The 17,541-nt window shown below is 43.1% G+C and overlaps 1 protein-coding gene across 1 annotated transcript in view; it reads left to right on the plus strand.

Moving 5' to 3' along the window:
• Positions 1–3,359, plus strand: part of TRIM23 (tripartite motif containing 23) — a 35,640-nt gene extending 32,281 nt beyond the window's left edge. Inside the window, exon 11 of the mRNA XM_082243910.1 lies at positions 2,795–3,359. Coding sequence (XP_082100036.1) covers positions 2,795–2,974 — 180 coding nt within the window. The 3' untranslated portion in view covers positions 2,975–3,359. The remainder of the gene's footprint in view (positions 1–2,794) is intronic.
• Positions 3,360–17,541: the final 14,182 nt, after the last annotated feature.

Raw genomic sequence — 17,541 nt, forward strand, 5'->3', positions numbered from 1 at the left:
AAGTTCCTTCTATAATCTTTGTTAGCCAGAAATGATCTTTTGTGTCGCTTTGATTTTTTTTGTTCCATTTTGGTACTGGGGCTTGACTTTCCCTGAATTCATGGTGAAACATTAACATTAGCCATGTCCCTATACACTTTGTGTATTGGGACATGGCTGATACCAGAGTGCCAGAGTGAGTTAGACAGAAGGATGTGTGCCAGGAAAATTCAAGCCTCAAAGTCTTCACCTGAGAACCAGCTTTTATCGATTTTTAGAGGACCTGTTCTTTGTGCTTGATGTATTGTGAACTATCTATATCTTTAGATTTATCTATAGATATATTTATTTAGAAGCATATATCATAAGGTCCTGCTGTAGTAGCACTTTGCATGTCAAGGCTGACAAGAATTTATAGTGTGCATACAACCAGGGCTTTTTTTCAGCTGGAACTTGGTGGAAATCAGTTCCACCATCTTTGGCTCAGGCCCTCTGCTCCCTGCTCACCACTATCACTCATAAACACAGAAGTCTGACTTCCTGTGTTTTCCAAGTGCAGTATGGGAACAAAGGAGATGCCGGTGCCTGGGGTGCAGTGCGAATGCTGACACCCCCACTGGATGATCTCCCTGCTAGTGAGAGAGGTGACTCCATCTATAGTGTGAGGGGAAGCACTAAAAAGGGATAAAAGTGAGATGTGGATGGGGGATTCAGAACTAAGCATCTGTGGAAGAAGTATTAACTCTGCACTCTGTAGCCCACCCCTGAACTTTGCACTATGTACGTAGCACACCCCTGAACTTTGCACTCTGTGTGTAACCCCACAAACTCTGCACTCTGTACATAATGCACTCCTGGTATTTGATGCCCCTTTAAGACCCTCCCACTGTTAGTGAAATTTTGACCAGTTTTGGGGGGGTCGTGGTTGAGTTCCTGCACTTTTTTTTTTTTTTGAGAAAAAAAACCCTGCATACAACCATTCACATCAGTCTCCGTACCTCAAAAAGAGATTTATAATTTTTTATAGCATATTTTATATACATTCTAGTGCCAGTTTGCTAAGGTTACAATAACCCAACTAGCATTTATTTTTGGTTTTACTAAAAGTGATCTGTCCATGCTAGATTCGGCAGTGTCTTGCATTTACATTTACATTTACAGTAGAGGGCGTGCCTGTTTTTAAAGGACCTAACTGATCAGTGTTTGGAAGCCCTCTCTCGGACTCTTTGTCATACCAAGGCTGACTTGTCAAAATCCCTTTTTATAAGTGATTTCGGCACTGCTGTGTTTGATCCATTGAGTATACAATAGAACATGTGAAGCAAATGGCTGTAGTTTTAAGCTTCCAGCAGACCATCCCAACTAAAATGTAACAGCTTATCTCTTATATCGGTCTCCTGTCAGTATGCATAGGACATGCACTTTAGTTAAAATGCTGGACCGCATAATTCTTGTGTAAGAATCATTTTGATCTGCATCGCCTTCAAGGGACTTTGGGGGTTATTTACTAAAGGAAAATCCACTGTGCACTTGGAAGTGCATTCACTGTAGATCTGAGGGGAACATGCAGGGAAAATAAAAAAACATTTTTGCTTGCACATGATTGAGTGATCGAAATCAGCAGAGCTTCCCCCTAATTTCAGATCTTCTTCTCAGATCTACAGCGACTGCACTTCCAAGTTCAGTTGCTGTGCACTTGTTGTGTACAGTGGATTTGCCTTTTGTAAATAAACCCCAAAGTCTCTTTAGAATAGGCTTTTGATACTATTATGAAAGACGTTACTGGTCTCTAAAGCACCCATTTTTCTCCGTGGAAGAAACCCAAGGAACAGACTGCAACATCTTCATCCCTCTCGGACTTTTAAAGAAACCTTCCTTTTTGCCTCTCCATTTCCTTGTCGAGATTCTCCAAGCTTGGTTCCCAATCCACCCACAAGGTCTGGCACTCTGCCTGCCAAATCTTTAGAAAAGCCTTTTGTCTTTACTTTCCAGAGTGGAGGGACGTTTGTTAACCTTTGAGGTGGCTTGGACAACTTGAATCTCTGATGCTTGGGTTCAGGAAGTGGTATCAAGGGGAATGAGCTGGAGTTTCACTCCCTTGCCCCTCCTTGTCACCGCACAGATTAGCAGATCTCCATCAAGCCCTCTTGGATATTCTGGGCTAAAGTGTCATTGCCCCAGTTCCTGTGGTAGAACAGTTCTAAGGATCTTACTCCAACCTCTGTTAGCCCTTCCCAAACCTAAAGGTGCATCTGCCCCATCTTGGATCTCAAAGCTCTTATCTTAATTCGAAACCAAAAATTCTGCATGAAAGATCTGTCAATGCTTCCCTACATTTGGCTTCTGTGGACATTAGGGTATGTGTATCTACATGGCCCATGTTTCCAGCACCTCGATATTTTGTATGTTTTGCTGTTGTGCACCTATAGTGCCAGCTCATGGTCCTGCCCTTCAGCTTCTCATTTGCCCCTTTGGTATTTAAGGTCCCGGCCTAAGTGTTAGCCCTGTTGCATTCTAATTGAATCCCTATTGTGGGGGATACTTAAGAGGACCTCCTGTTGAGGCAGTAAATTCTCTGGTGGTGCCTAGGGATCAGAACATCCTGATCATAGCTGGTACTTAACTTTTGAGTCTTCTCTAGTGTAGCCCATTTTTTCAATGAATTTAGGAATGTGGTTGCTAAGTGTAGCACAGACAGTTCACCTTTCAAACATATTTTCTAGGTGGCCTTCCCTACCACAACTACAGATAATAAAATACACCTTATTCATTAATTTTCTGCTAATATATTCATGACTTCACTTTGTTTTTACAGGATGTCGCAGGTGCCCTATCCGTGGAAGAAATGACAGAACTACTGAGCCTTCACAAACTGTGTTGTGGTCGCAGCTGGTATATCCAGGGCTGTGATGCCCGCAGTGGTATGGGGCTATATGATGGCCTTGACTGGCTCTCCAGGCAGCTGGTAGCAGCTGGTGTGCTGGATGTTGCCTAAAAATCAGGGTTTGTGGTCTAATTGTCTGACTTTCTAAATGTATCTGTTACATAGAGATTGTTGGGTCATTTCAGTGGCTAATGCCACGTGGGCAATTTGTGTGGCCTGATATTTTAGCCTATGGAGCCTATGTGTGCATAGGAGGCAAGCTAAGGGAGAAGGCCTTGTCACCATAGTACATGTTAGAAATGCTGCAGGCAGCTTTTGTTGGGTGTTGCAGTGCTCATATGTCATAAACCCGGAAAACCACTTCCTTTTTATGTGTGGGCAAATAGAATATACAAGCTTTCAGCTCCAATAGTTTAAGATATTCAGTTGAGCAAATGCACTATATGACATTTGGGCTAATTTATCACTGTATCTACTGGTAATAAGGTACCAAGAGAACCAGTCACAACTGTGCTTGTGCAAGAATCTGCATGTGCAATTTTAAATGTATTGTTGTATAGTCTTATTATATAAGCTTTCCTTGCGTAGGTTCACCTTCTCTAGGGGTGTCCAGGGAGTCAATAGTAACCCGAAGCCTGACAGTTGCTGCCTGAGGTAGCATACTGCAACGGTCAGGCTACTGAGGAGCTTATATCAATTTTTCATAATTTATACTAATTCGAATGACCATTCAAATTCTTGCACAAGTCCTGGTTTTCTTTCCTTCATTTTTAAATAGCTAGTAGAAAAGATTGCTGAGATTTACAGTAATATCCAACTGTGAAGATTGCTGTGTTAACACTAGTGGCTCATCCTTATTATATAACAGTCTAATGTTTACACTACAGTCACAGTATTAATTTATTCCATTAACAGTCTGAGCCCAGAACAGCGTTAAGGTGGTTGTAAACCCCAGACATGAACTATGAACAAAACGTATCCCTCTATAGTGTGTACCTGTCTCAATAAGGATCGCTAAGGGGGACATTTACTAAAACTGGTGCACACAGAATCTGGTGCAGCTGTGCGTAATAACCAATCAGCTTTTGGGTTTTACTGTCAAAGCTTAATTGAACAAGCTGAAATTAGAAGCCGATTGGCTACCATGCACAGCTGCACCAGATTCTGTGTGCACCCAATTTAATAAATCTCACCCTAATGCCTCGTACACATGCATTGATTATTGTCCGGGAATTTTCGGCCAACGTCCGATCGCCCGATTTTCGGCTTGTTAGTATGATGCTTTCGACAACAGACGCCGACTTTTCAGCCGAATAAAATCTGGTGTGCATGCTATAAAATTTTTGTTGGCCGTCAACACAACGGCCAATTTTCCTTCAGTCAGTACAGATTTCGGCAGACAAAAATCTGATGAGCAAGACTGGGCATGCTCAGAGAAGAAAAAACACACGGAAAGTAAACCAGCACATGACATCACTTCTGAAGTAGATTTTTGTTGGCTGAGAAAATTCGTGTGCAGTCTAGGCACATTCCAACCAACAAAACACCACTCTGGACAAAAGTCGGACGATCGGTCGGCTGATAATCATTGCGTGTGTATGAGGCATTAGTGTCCTTTCTGTCTGCTGCTTCGTTCCTCTATCAGTATGAGTAATTTCTGACAAGTTTTCCTGACCCCAAGAGAAAAATAAAGGTGACCGGAGGGAGCTCCGGTTGATTGACAGCCTCAGCTCCGTTCCTGTGTGTTGTGTAAAAGGGGGGGGTGTGTGTCTTTCCTCCAATCAGCTTTCTGCTCACAGAGCTCTGCAGAATGTAACTTCACCGCTCCTTACCCTTTTTTTCTGAACTCCCAGACAAGCTTAGAAATTCAGCTCTTTGAACAGATGTAGAGAAGACTGCAGATAGACAGATACAACTTATGTTTAATCTCTGCGTATCACATGAGGCCAGTCACTTCACTGGGTATATGCAAGGGTTTACAACCACATTAAATTGTTACTTATGAAATTGGGAGGTACGTTATTCAGCATAAATGAGTACGGCCCTTTTGAAAAGTAAGATTTTAATCAGTATCTCAATGAACACAAGAACAATTTCCAAAATGTTGACAATGTTTTTTTTTTTATAGAACATTTGTTTAGCTCATTACCTGAAAGTAAGGTTAATAATAGAACTTAGATTTCGAAATCTTCAGTTTTACCCAAATTAGTTGATGCAAAAATGAATGCACCCCACAACAAAAACGACTACATTTAGTATTTTGTGTGACCTCCGTGATTTGTAAGGACAGCACCAAGACTTTTAGGCATGGAATGAACAAGTTGGCAACATATTACAACATCTATCTTTTTCCATTCTTCAAGAACGACCCCTTTTAGTGCCTGGATGCTAGATTGAGGGTGATGCTCTTCTCTTCTGAATTCCCCATAGGTGTTTCCTGATTGGGTTCAGATCAGGAGACGTACTTGGTCACTGAATCACTTTCATCCTGTTCTTCTTCAGAAATGCAACAGTGGCCTTAGATGTGTGTGGCCCCACAGAAGACACTGCCCCCTCCATGTTTCACTGTAGGCACCATGCATTTTTCTTTGTATTCCTCACCTTTGTGACATCATACAGTTTGAAGCCATCCGTTACAAAAACATTTTACCCTGGTCTCATCACTCCAGAGTACAGAGTTCCAGTAGTCTTCTTTTTAAGCATGGGTGCTGGCAAATTCTAGGCAGGCCTTTTTTCTTCATGTACTTTAGGAGAGACTTCCTTTGTGGACGACACCCATGCATGCCATTCCTCTGCAGTGTACGCCATATTGTGTCACTGAAAGTAATCACCCCAGCAGTGCCATCTTAAGAGCCTTATAGGCCCCCGGGCAATGCAGTGCACTGGGGCCCCCTAGAGAACGAGAGAGATCATGACGGGAGGAGGTGGGTGGAGCCCATCTTCTAGGCGCGGAGAGAGGAGGACGAGCCGACAAGGAGGATCCTCCTCCACTGTGCATGATGGGTCCTCTCAGAACGTCACTGGTTGCTAGATGCCAATTGGCTGGCCTTCCTAGCAACCAGTGTGCAGGGATACTCGGAGCCACTGGCGGACAGCGGGGGGGGGGGGGCCTAGACCACCAGGTAAACTAATCTGGAGACTGGCATGGGGGGACAGTGTAATTGCCACCCTGTGTGTGGGGCCCCGGGCAACCGCCGGGCGTGCCCAATGGAAAAGACGGCCCTGCACCCCAGTTTGGCTTTATAGTTCTTTAGCTAACAGCAGTGAACTTGCATGGGGATTTCATTCAATCCTTCTCATCAGAAGATGCTCCTGTCAAGGTGTTAACTTCTGTGGACAGCCTGGACATCTCTGTGAGATGGTTGCAGTTCCATCTTTGTTAATTTTTTGTATCACTTTTGCTACAGTATTTTGACAAGTAAAGCTTTGCTGATCTTCTCGTAGCCTTCACCTTTCTTGTGTACATCAATTATTTTCTTGCTCAGGCCTTGTTACGGTTCTCTTCCATGTGGTGCCATTGCTGACAGCATGAAACGGGAAGGGGTTTTCTTTAGGTAACGCCCTTTTATAATCAACTGTCTGCTGGACACCTGTTTAATGAATAATTAGATTCACCTGTAGTTGAATTCTTGTTAATTAGGATTTTGTTGTCTAAAATTTAGCTTTGCTCCTAAGACTTTCATTGGGGTGTATTCATTTTTGCAACATGGTCTTGAATAAATTGGTTAGGAAAAAAACTTTTTTGTATGTGCAAATTAACAAATATTGGTTGCAGTCTATGGCCTGATTTTTATTTTTTTTTTTTTTTAGGAGTATTTTGTAGTATATTGTCCCAAAGAAAATGTTAAAGCTGAAAGGAAAGTAAAGGGATTTTTGGTAAATCTGTTGGGGTGTATTCATTTATGCTGAGCCCTGTAGCTGTTTATGGGCTGAATGTTTATTCTATGTGATCCGATCATAAAGAACACTGGGGTCAGAAGTGGAGATGTGGCCCAGAAAGTATCTTACAATTTCATTATATAGTATGAGACTAGCATCTGGTTAAATAAGGAAGAACGCCTCCAGTTCTCCCTACCTCCAGTGTGGTGTTTACATATAGTGACTAGGCATCATTCTCATTTCAGTACAAACATTTTGCTGTTGCATTGAGCAGACAACTGGCGCACTTTAAACATAGGCTAGAATTTAACAGCCACTTCAAGAAGAATGTGTAGGATCAAGCATTGCTGGACACTTTTTGAGCAGTGCATGTGAACATTTATTCTGAGCGTCCTTTCAGTAAAGGAGGGTTTGGTGTTCTCTGCAAACTGCTGCCAGTAGTAAAACTTGTACAAAATCAAAGTTTCCTAATTGTTAGAGGTGTAGTAAAAATGTAATGTTACAGTATGTTGTTGCTTTATCACATATTAATGCAGAAGGAGCATATCTGACTTCTTAAAGTCAAGGCGTCACGATTGGCTTCTGTGTTTTTTCAGCTGCACAGCGTTGGTAAAATAGCTAGTCTGTGTTAATGGATACTTTTCTGATTCCTTATGGTGTATTTATCAAGCAATGATATGTTTTGCTATCGTAAGAGAAAACAAGCAAGCCTAATCATTGTAAAACTGCAATCATGCAATCCTGTATTAGATGTGATCAGCTTAATTGAGATTTCTTCACCTTTCGTGGTGAAAATCCATTGTTATCCTCCTTGGCACGACACATCACAGCCTTCCTTGGTACTACAAAGGTAATGAATAGTCTGTTACACTATGGTGCACATACCTTTTTTTAGGTAACTTCTCCTCCAGAGCCCAGGGAACCACTAATTTTCTGTATTCCGCTAATTTCAACATTTTGATGGTGCCACAAACTAGCCTGAACCGTCCACGCATGTTTCTATTGGCCCATCATTTAAATTTTCACCAGTGTGGGAAGAGCCTTAAGAACTGTCTAACTAATGTGTTAGGGTGGCCCTGATTTTGGGGTTTATTTGGCAATGGAGAGGTCACCAATAGGTGTCCACTGATTGGTGCTTTCATTCTACCACCACAGCATGTTCAGCTTTCTTTAAATATTTAGTCCATCCAGTACTGATGGGCTGATGCTGGAGGTGAATTGTCTACCAACATCAAGAACGTCTGCTCGCCAGTAGATGATTCAGTCTACATTCCATAGATGAAATATTTTCTTTGGGTAGAAAATTAAAAGTACCTTACATGCCAAATGGAGGATACATTTCCAGTCACCTCCAGGAAAGGGTAAAGTAGAGACTGAATTATACAGCCAATAAAAATGTTTTTAGTGATTTTAAAATGGCGAGTGGATTTAGGGGTAATTAGTGGTATGAATTCCAATGGCTTGTTGTTCTGGTCCAATGCATTATTATATATATATTTTTTTTTTATTAGTTGCACAGGGTCTTGGAGTACTTTGAGACCATATATTTTTTTTTTTTATTCAATGCCAAAGACTGAGTCCACCTAAATAGTGCCCCTTTCAATGCTTTATTGCACAGCCAGATTCAGTCAAGTGAGTCCTGTTTTAATAGTTGTGGCCCCTGGGCTTTCCGGTAATAGGAAGTTATCCTTTGTGCTGGCCATACAGATGTCAGTTTTTAGGCATGTTTAGCAAGTTTCAGATTGTTTTTGATAGAAAAAATGATCAGCACAGTGCCAACATTTTCTGTTGAACTTTTTGTGGTTGTTGGTCATTTTTAGGCAATTGTTGAAATTTGCCTGGAACGATCCCTCTGTATAACCACCATTAGGGCTTGGGGTTTGATTTGACTATGCGCTATTTAATAACAGTGTAAAAGATTTGCATCATTTTATTCAATGGATACTTTCTAATCTATGATTAAGTGTCCATTCACACTGGTACGACTTTTCAGACGACTTGGTCAGCCTGACAAGTCGTGCACCGTCGCTCCCACTGTGTAGTACAGGAGCCGGTCTAATAGGAGCGACACAAGTCACTCCGCCTTAGAAAAAGGTTCCTGTACTACTTCGGGGCGACTTGCATTGACTTCCATTATGTGAAGTCCGTGCAAGTCGCGCTGCACGCGACTTCACAGGTCGCCCCCTAAGTCGGAGCGAGAACGGGGACTAAAGCTTTGATGGTTCACACACTGATACATATAGCAGTTTAGCTGTTTTCCAGTCAGTGCTATGATAGATGTTCTCTTTAGATTAGCTTCACTGTACTCAAACCTAACTTGGAAAAAAAAAAAACTTTGCCTGTTTTATATGTGAAGCTGCCCTTAAAGGATAGGAATAGTTTTAATAATCAATGAGCTAACTATCCCACCTTGCTTCCACATCTGAAAATGCACTGTAGACCTTGGATCACAGTCCATGCTTTTCCATTCTCTTCACCGAGACCACATACTACTCTTATGCAGCCTTTCCTCTTTAGACTTTTATAGATAGGCCATCTACTGGACACACTATGGAATTGGTGGGCAGTTAGCTATTTCATATTTTAACAAAACATGGTAAAGTGATATTAAACCTACAATTTTTTTTTTTATTTTTAAATAGCAAGCATGTTATACTTCCCTGCTCCGTGCAATGGTTTTGCACAGAGCAGCTGATTCTCTCCTTCTTGAGTCCCCTGCCAGTGCTCTGGGCTGTTTCCCCCTGCCAAGTGCCCCCATAGCAAGCCACTTGCTATGGTGGCACTTAAGCGTGCTTGCTCCTGAGCTGCCTCTGTGTGTCTATGGGACACAGAGCATGGCTCAGTCCCCCTGGATGTGATTGACAGCAGCAGAAGCCATTGGCTTCTGCTGCTGAGTCTCGTCCAATAAGGGGGTAGAGACCCAGGAATGCAGCAGCTCTTGTGCACATCACTGGATCAAGATCGGGCAAGTATTGGGGGAGTTTCTACATTTTAACAGTTTGTCCCAGACAGTGTTCAAATGTAGTTTACAGCTGATAATGAAGAACTGCAAACACTGTACAGACAGAGTTAATTGTGTTAAACATTACAGAGCAGGGAGCATGTCAAATCTTTTAAATATTTAATTTATGCTATGTTAGTGGAAACAAATAACACATAAAGTAGGTGTTATCCCAACTTGGCTGAAATATTGGAAAGTAATCTGTAAGCGTAATACTGTGCCTCCCCCACAGGGCTGCTGTTAGAAATCGCGGGGCCCCATACAGACTACCTGGCAGTGCCCCCCCAAGAAAATATTAAAGATATATTTTGCTAAAATTACAACAAAATTACTATTAGCAGACACAAATAACATAACTCACATAATTCCTGTTAAATCTAAAAAAAAAAACTCATGTTAATAAAAATGAAGATGCGTTGAAAAAAATATACAGGCTGGGCATTTGGAGCTCAGTTATCAGAGAGACCGAGGGAGAGAAATAAAGTTACAAATAAACTCCTGAGCAGAGATAACCTTAGAGCCAGCGCTGGGGGGGGGGTGGGCACACAGGGAGGGGGGATTAGTGAGGAACAACTGTCTTCTCAGCAGAGAAAAGCTGATAGCAGGGAGAGGGACAGAGATCAGATTCAGGTGCTGGAGGAAGATTTCTGTACTTGTTGTCCATCACTAATCCCTTTCTCTGTGTGGGCCCCCCTGTGTACTTGGGCCCCCTACAAGAGGGCTGGTGGTCCCCCCCTATCAGGGGCCCTGCTCCCCCACTCATCCCTTGTAGAGATTTGGACTATCTCATTGGCTAGAGTAGGGGACCAGGGATGTTACTACTCAAGTAAGTGAAGCACAGGAGGTGCATACACAAACTTTAACCATACATTGATTTTTCAGTTGAGAGTAGACTTTGGTTTGCAAACCCTGAACATGGACATTTTCAATGCAGACAATGTCTGTATATAATATTGTGCAAAAAAAAAAAAGGGATAGCACATTACTTTAAATCAGGGCTGGCACCGTTCATCTTCTCTATGGCTAAAAAAAAGTGCAGCATGCCAGTTAATAGTTATTTAAAGGATAAGTTCACTTACAAAAAACAAATGCACATCTTTTTGTAGGTAAAAAAAAAGCGCAATGTATTATTATATATTGTTTTGTTTTTTTTTTTTTCATTAGAAGCCTGCAAAGCTGCTGGTCACAGGTGCAGTCTCAAGCTTCTGCTGACAGTGTAGCTCGTACCGCGAATGGGCATGCCTTTACACAATGACAGGAAGCATTAATGAACTCTCTAGAGCATTCACCAGCACCCAGGTAGTTCCTTGAAAACTACAAGCTCTCAGCCGCAAAGACTGTTGGTACTAGTAGTTCATTCATTTACAGAACTCTTTCAAAATAGGACAGTGGGTGCGAGAAGAAGATAACTGGCGTGCTGTCACAATACGAAGGGTGATTGGGGAGAGGCTGCAGGAGTGGGAATGTGTTACATGGTCCATTCAAAAAGAGATAAAGCCGGCAACTCCAAAGTCCATATTAAAATCTTTATTGCTATATATTCGTAAGTTAAAAGAAGCTAACACATTTCAGCATATAGCCTTGCTGTGTCAGAGGCTGTAAGCAAGGCTATATGCTGAAATGCATTTGCTATTTAATGCGTTCGCTATTTAACTTCCTAAGATGTAGCAATAAAGATTTCATTATGGACTTTAGAGTTGCTGGCTGTATCTTTTTGTTTTGACTACAGGTCCTGGGTGGAGGCCATTTGAGCCAGAGCACCTGATCTAGGATGGCTCCCGGTTTGTGAGTGGATTCTCAGTTGTGATCACTGAACCTGAATCTGTTACATGGTCCACCCTAAAAATGGATGGAACATGTAACATGTTCCCAAAGGTGAACTTATCCTTTAAGCATTTACATAAGTTTTAGTTCAGCAGCATTAAGGTTTACTCCACCCAAAACGTTTGTTTGCAATGCTTACCACTAAGTTGAATCACATTTAAGCCCCGTACACATGGGCTGAATGGTGGGAGATATTGGCTGGTTCAATGAAAACTGGCCGACATTCAGCTCGTGCGTATGCCAGCTGGTCCGACAGAAGCCAGACGTGCATGCTGGAAAACCAGCAGTCGACCATCTCCCAATCAGTGGGATGGGCAGGGGTTGGGGGGGAGTGGGGCCATCCCCCTGTCAGAACACAATAGCTCAGCGTGGGAGATCGCTGTTATAACATCGGATCATGTGTTCCAGGCTTTAAGGTTCTTGTGGGTTTTTTTTTTTATTGGGCACACCGGTACTAAGCTTGTTTCCAAATACTGCCTAATTACCACAACCATGACCAAGACAAATGCTAGTGTGCCCCTTCCCTGACAGTCTTTAAAATGGATAATAAACAGAAGTTGAGGCATGAATCTGTAGAAAAGTGACAATCTCATGTGTATTGCTGGAGGGAGGCACACTATTGTAGGGTCCATGGATAAAAGAAGCCAGCCTGTGATTTTTGTTTCATAGGTGCCCATTCAGAGCAGAAATACCTATTTGAGCAGGACCTGCACCACATTTGAACTTTTCAACGATGTGTTGCATTTTCTTTTATATGCTTTTTGCTGAACATTGCTAAACTCAAACAAGATGGCACAGGAGCATATGGATTCCCTAAGTTTGGCCTTGCACAACATATTTTAAGGAAACCCAGATGTAGAAAAGCTAAAGACTGCAATTGGTGATTTCTCCTTCTCAGAATGCCAATTACCTATCCATCCTGCTGATCCAGTACTTTCTGGGTCACTGAGTTGGACCCAGTATACTAATCAACCATTTTCCCTGCACTCTATCAAACCTGCATTCTTATTCCTCAGTAAGTGAGAAAGTATTGTCTTATGATTTACAAACATTGGCCTCAGTGTCTGAAACTTGACTACTATTTCCTGATTCCACTTTACAGCTTCTGGTGTCACCTGTCTGCTTATTGTACAATAAATCAGCAGTGTGTTCGTTCTGATTTATGGGACCATAAATTAGCATTGTGATGCTGCGGATAAAAAAAAAAAGTGCAATACAGATTATTAGATAAAAATGTGATAATGCTGCTCAACAGACAACCTAAATAAAATATACTGATATATCAACATTGTTGTGACTAAATCAAATTAATAAAGTGCTGGTGCAAATATATAAAAGGAAAGTGCTAATAGCGCAAATGCCACAAGGCTGAAAAGTCCTTTTGCAAAAATAATCAGTAGTGATTCTTCCTAAATTGTGCGCAAAGAGAGTCTCTCGGGGGAGGACTATGTATCGGCGGTGTGATGCCACTGATTTATGGAGCCATGAATCAGTAATGAATCAGTAGTGTGAACATTCAGGGAAACCATGAATCAGTGGTGTGATGATGCTGATTAACAGGACTAGTGCTGGGACAAGGTCAGCCAGTGACCAGGGCAAACTGCCATCCCCTGGGTAGAGAGGGGGGGGCGGCGGCGCTATAAGGGCTTGTTAAGAGATGCGCCACTATCATTTCTGCCCCTCTGGAAACCGATCTGTAGCAGATCACTATTTAGAGGGCATTGAACAGGGGGTGAGGAGGCCATATGTTCCCTCCTCACTGCCTCTTTTACCCACAGCGCTGCAGCTGTGCATTGCATGCAGTTGCACTGTGGCCTCCTTTCATTAAATTTTTACTGTGACTGCAAAGCATCAGGCAATAACGTGTAAAGTTCTGAGCAGCTGCCTCTTCTTGCTTAGGTAGGTGGTCAGAGGGCAGTAAAAATACAGCTTAACGGTTTGCTTTAACTGCCTTCCTTCTACCCATGTGAACGAATCCTTAAGCCTTGTTTAAACTTGAGTGGAAAAATGGCATGGCACGTTTAGGAAAACTTATTCATGTCAATGGGCTATCCTATGCGCCAAAAATGTGCATACTCTTTTTTAAAAATTGCACCACGCAAAAAACACACATTTTGGCACAGGCAAATGAGTGAGAAAGCATGGATTTTTAGCAAGGTGTAAAAGGGTGCTATTAAGCAACTACAAAAGGGCTGTGTTTATGTGATCCTGGAATGCACACAATTTTTTGCACATTCACACAACACACAAATGTGAACCTAGGATAAGGGAGGAATAAGGCATGGGGAGGTCTAAGGGTGAGTTCCCCCTTTTCTTTGTATTCTCAGATCACACCGTCTGAAGGCAGCTTTTCTTGCTCCTCTCTTGTCATGTGATAAGTCACATGCAGGAGAGAGGAAGTAGGGCAATCTTCCTTCCAGGCATTGTAGACTGTGGCACTGAGACTGAGGTGAGTTCTTAGTTTGTGCTGGCTCTCTTACACCCCTCCCCCCTTCTGCAGGCTGAAGGAAGAATAAAGCTGAGTTCTCCCTCCAGCCTCAGCCACTGCTCCTTCTGACAGGAGTGACACTGCAGTCACTCCTGTCAGTGAAGAGCTGGATGAACACTGAATCTGCAACATGCTCCCCTGAATGCAGCATCTGGGGCTCATGCTCACTCTTGTCCAGGCTGGGCACGGGGCCATTGGACTGTTAATTGGCAGTGTGAGAATGCCGATTCATTGACCAACAAGAAGGTTCTGGAGAGCTGACCAAGGCAAGGCTGCACACTTGAGCCGGCAATTAAGGGTGTTGCTTGCCTGGCTGGGCAGAATTATAAGACCGGCTGAACACAACTGAAGATTTTTTGGCACGTAAACCAGTTCACTTATATGTATTTTAACTGTGTATTTAGTTGTTTGTCTGAAATTGTGTTTTCTATAAGCCTAATAATGTTCAGGTTACAGTGTAACTTTTAATAGTACATTTCTTTTTTGGGGATGGGACTCTGCCTATTGATAATGCCTTAGTCAAGCACTTGACTACTGGTGGTAAATGAACTTAAGTGTGAATGCCTTACTAAGGTTGCATGATCTGTGAAGCAATGCTATCAGGTACTTGTATATGTGTTTTTCAAACCAATTTGAAAGTGCAGTGTCTGATTAGACAGTTTTTGTTTCTTTCTGTTCCTGTAAACACAAACCCTTTGTAAGTATATATCCATTTCCTGCTTCTCATTACAACTTCAAATAAACTGTCCTAACATTGTGTGTGGTCATTGATTCTTTGGGGGAGAGAGATTTTATTATGTTTTCTCAATGGAATGGTTGAATGCCAACATATTTAGTTCATAAGTGGAACTATTGATGATATAATTATTAAAGAAGAATGGGCAACTTCATGAAGAATGCAGGAGTCGGCATTCATTTCTCTTTCATTCGTTGACAGACACAGCACTTCATAGTCTTGACCATGGGGTTATAGCACCACCTTCAGGAGTAGTACACTAAATAGAAAAAACAAAAGCAAGCATAGCACCACCTATGAGAAGTCCTAGTTGTAGTAAACCTCCTTCTTTGGTATAGGCAGTTCAGTTCTTTCTGCCTAGTGTGAGGAGTAAAACCTAGCTTCCTACTGAGACATGTGGTTCCATGGCCTTTTTTTCTTCCTGAGGAGATCTTCAATCAACAGCCAGGCTGGGCAATCTAGATGCGGTAGTCACCCCAGCCTGGCCAGCGAGTGCACGCAGACCTTTAGCTGACTCAGCACACGCTGGGTCAGCTGTGACAGCCTCATCCTGGAGCAGGGTGGCCAGCAAGTTAAGCTTCTCGAGGGAGCACAAATGACTGGGCACAATGACGTCTGTGTCAGTGTTACCCTGGCCGACAGCTGCCACCTCGTGGGAGGCAGATCTGTCTCAGGAGTGTTACCTCCTCCCCCTTTCGTTTGCCGATGTTGTTTTGCGGATCCATGGACTTCTCCGCTGTCTGATAGGTAGATCCACAAGCTGATTTTTTTCCTGTTCACCTGTCAAATTCTTTACATCCATCATCTACTTCTCCCCCATCATGGCTGCAGGCCCTTTATGGGGCGGTGCAGGATCTGCTGCTCTAGGGTGTGCCGCAGTTTCAGGGGTTTTTACTCTAGCCTATTCACGGTTTTGAAAAAGAAAGGGGTCTGTTCGATCCTAGATCTCAAAGCCCTTAATTGCTCTGTGAAGGTTTAAAGGTTCAGGATGGAATTCATATGTTCTGTGGTGGCCTCTCTTCATCAGGGGCAATTTCCTGTCCTCCATAGACATCATAGATGCATACTTGTCTACACCAGCTCTTCTTGTACTTTGCGGTTGGAGATGCACCCTATTACTTTCGGGCACTTCTGTTCAGTCTGGCGTACACTCCCTGGGTGTACTGGGGCACTTCTGTTCAGTCTGGCGTACACTCCCTGGGTGTTTACAAGTGCTGGCTCCAGTCCTAGCACTGCTGAGACAGCAAGGGATTGTCGTTTTATAGGCTGACTAAATTAAATTTTCCTGCGAGCAAGTCTCACTCTGCGCTGATATACAAAGTGACGATCACCATGCACGCTTTAAAGGAGTTCGGCTGGGTGTTGAACTTCAAGAAATCTGCTCAAACTTCAGCCAGGTGTCTGGAATATCTTGGGCTGATTCTTGATTAGACACGGCTAAGGTATTACTTTGGACTGCAGTTTGGTTGCTGCTGTTCCACAAGTGGTCATTGCTGCATTTTTCCATGCAGATTCTGGGCCTCGTGGTGTCTACCTTTGAGACAGTCTTGTCGGTGCAGTTCCACCTGAGGGTCCTGAAGAAGGAAATCCTATTAAAGTGGGGCAAGTCTCCTGGGTCCCTGGACAATCTGTTATGTGTGAGACAACTTAGCCAGGGCTTTCCCTCTCTGGTGCCTTTGATCTTTGAAGTCATTTCTCTCCCTTGGACATTGGTCACAATGGATACTAGTGTGCCTGGATTGGGGGGGAATGACTACGTCCTGGGGCAGAGGTTGACCTAGGACTGTTGGACATTAGAGAAGTCCTGACTGCCCCATCAATGTCTTGGAGCTATGGCAATTTGTCTGTGCCTGGCTTACAGGATGCAAAGTGCATCTGTGAGGAAGTCCAGTCAGACACTGGAGACCCCCCATTCAATCAGAACTGTGCATGCCAACTCTCTCCGTCATTTACATTCTGGATGTGGACTACCTCAGTTATCAAACACCGGATCAAGGAGAATGGTCTCTACACCCCAGCGTATTCATCAAATTTACCTGTGCTGGGCCACACTGGATGTGGATCTGCCGACCCTCCATCTCAACAGGAAGGTGTCAAGTTCTGAGGCGAGAGCAAGGGATCCCCTGGCAGATGTGACTGGTGTTCTGGCCCTGTTAACAATTAATTTACCCCTTTCCTCCTTAAGCATCTCCCTCGACTGCTACGAAGGATAGAGGCTGAAGGGGATCCTGGTCTTTATGATAGCCCTGAATTAGCCTCGGTGACTTTGGCATGCTGACATGGTGTGGTTGGTTGCAGATGTCCCTTGCCGGCTCACTGCGCAAAAATCTTGTCCCAAGGGTTGCTCCGCCACCTGGCTTTGACAACTTGGCTAATGAAAGACAGATTTTGAGGGACAGGGGATTGTCAGAATCAGTGATTCCTACCATGTCGAAGGCATGTAAATCCATCTCTCTGAAAATTTACCACTGTACTTGGAAGACCTATATTACGTGGTGCGAGGCTGCAGCTGTGCATCCATATTCCTTGTGGTGTCCAGGATTTTGGTCTTTTTTTAACAGGGCATTGATCAGAAACTGGCATTGATTATCATTTAAGGGCCAGGTCTCTGCCCTTGTGATTTTCTTTCAAAAGCCTTTAGTCACACACTGCTTGGTTTGTACTTTTAGTAAAGGGGTTTGGCTTAGGGCTCCCCCCATGTGATCTCCCTTGCCACTGCTGGACCTTAACCTGGTTCTTCAGAAGCCTCC

This window comes from Pelophylax lessonae (genome assembly GCF_965119305.1).
Source record: "Pelophylax lessonae genome assembly, chromosome: 1".
Classification (NCBI taxonomy): Eukaryota; Metazoa; Chordata; class Amphibia; order Anura; family Ranidae; genus Pelophylax; species Pelophylax lessonae.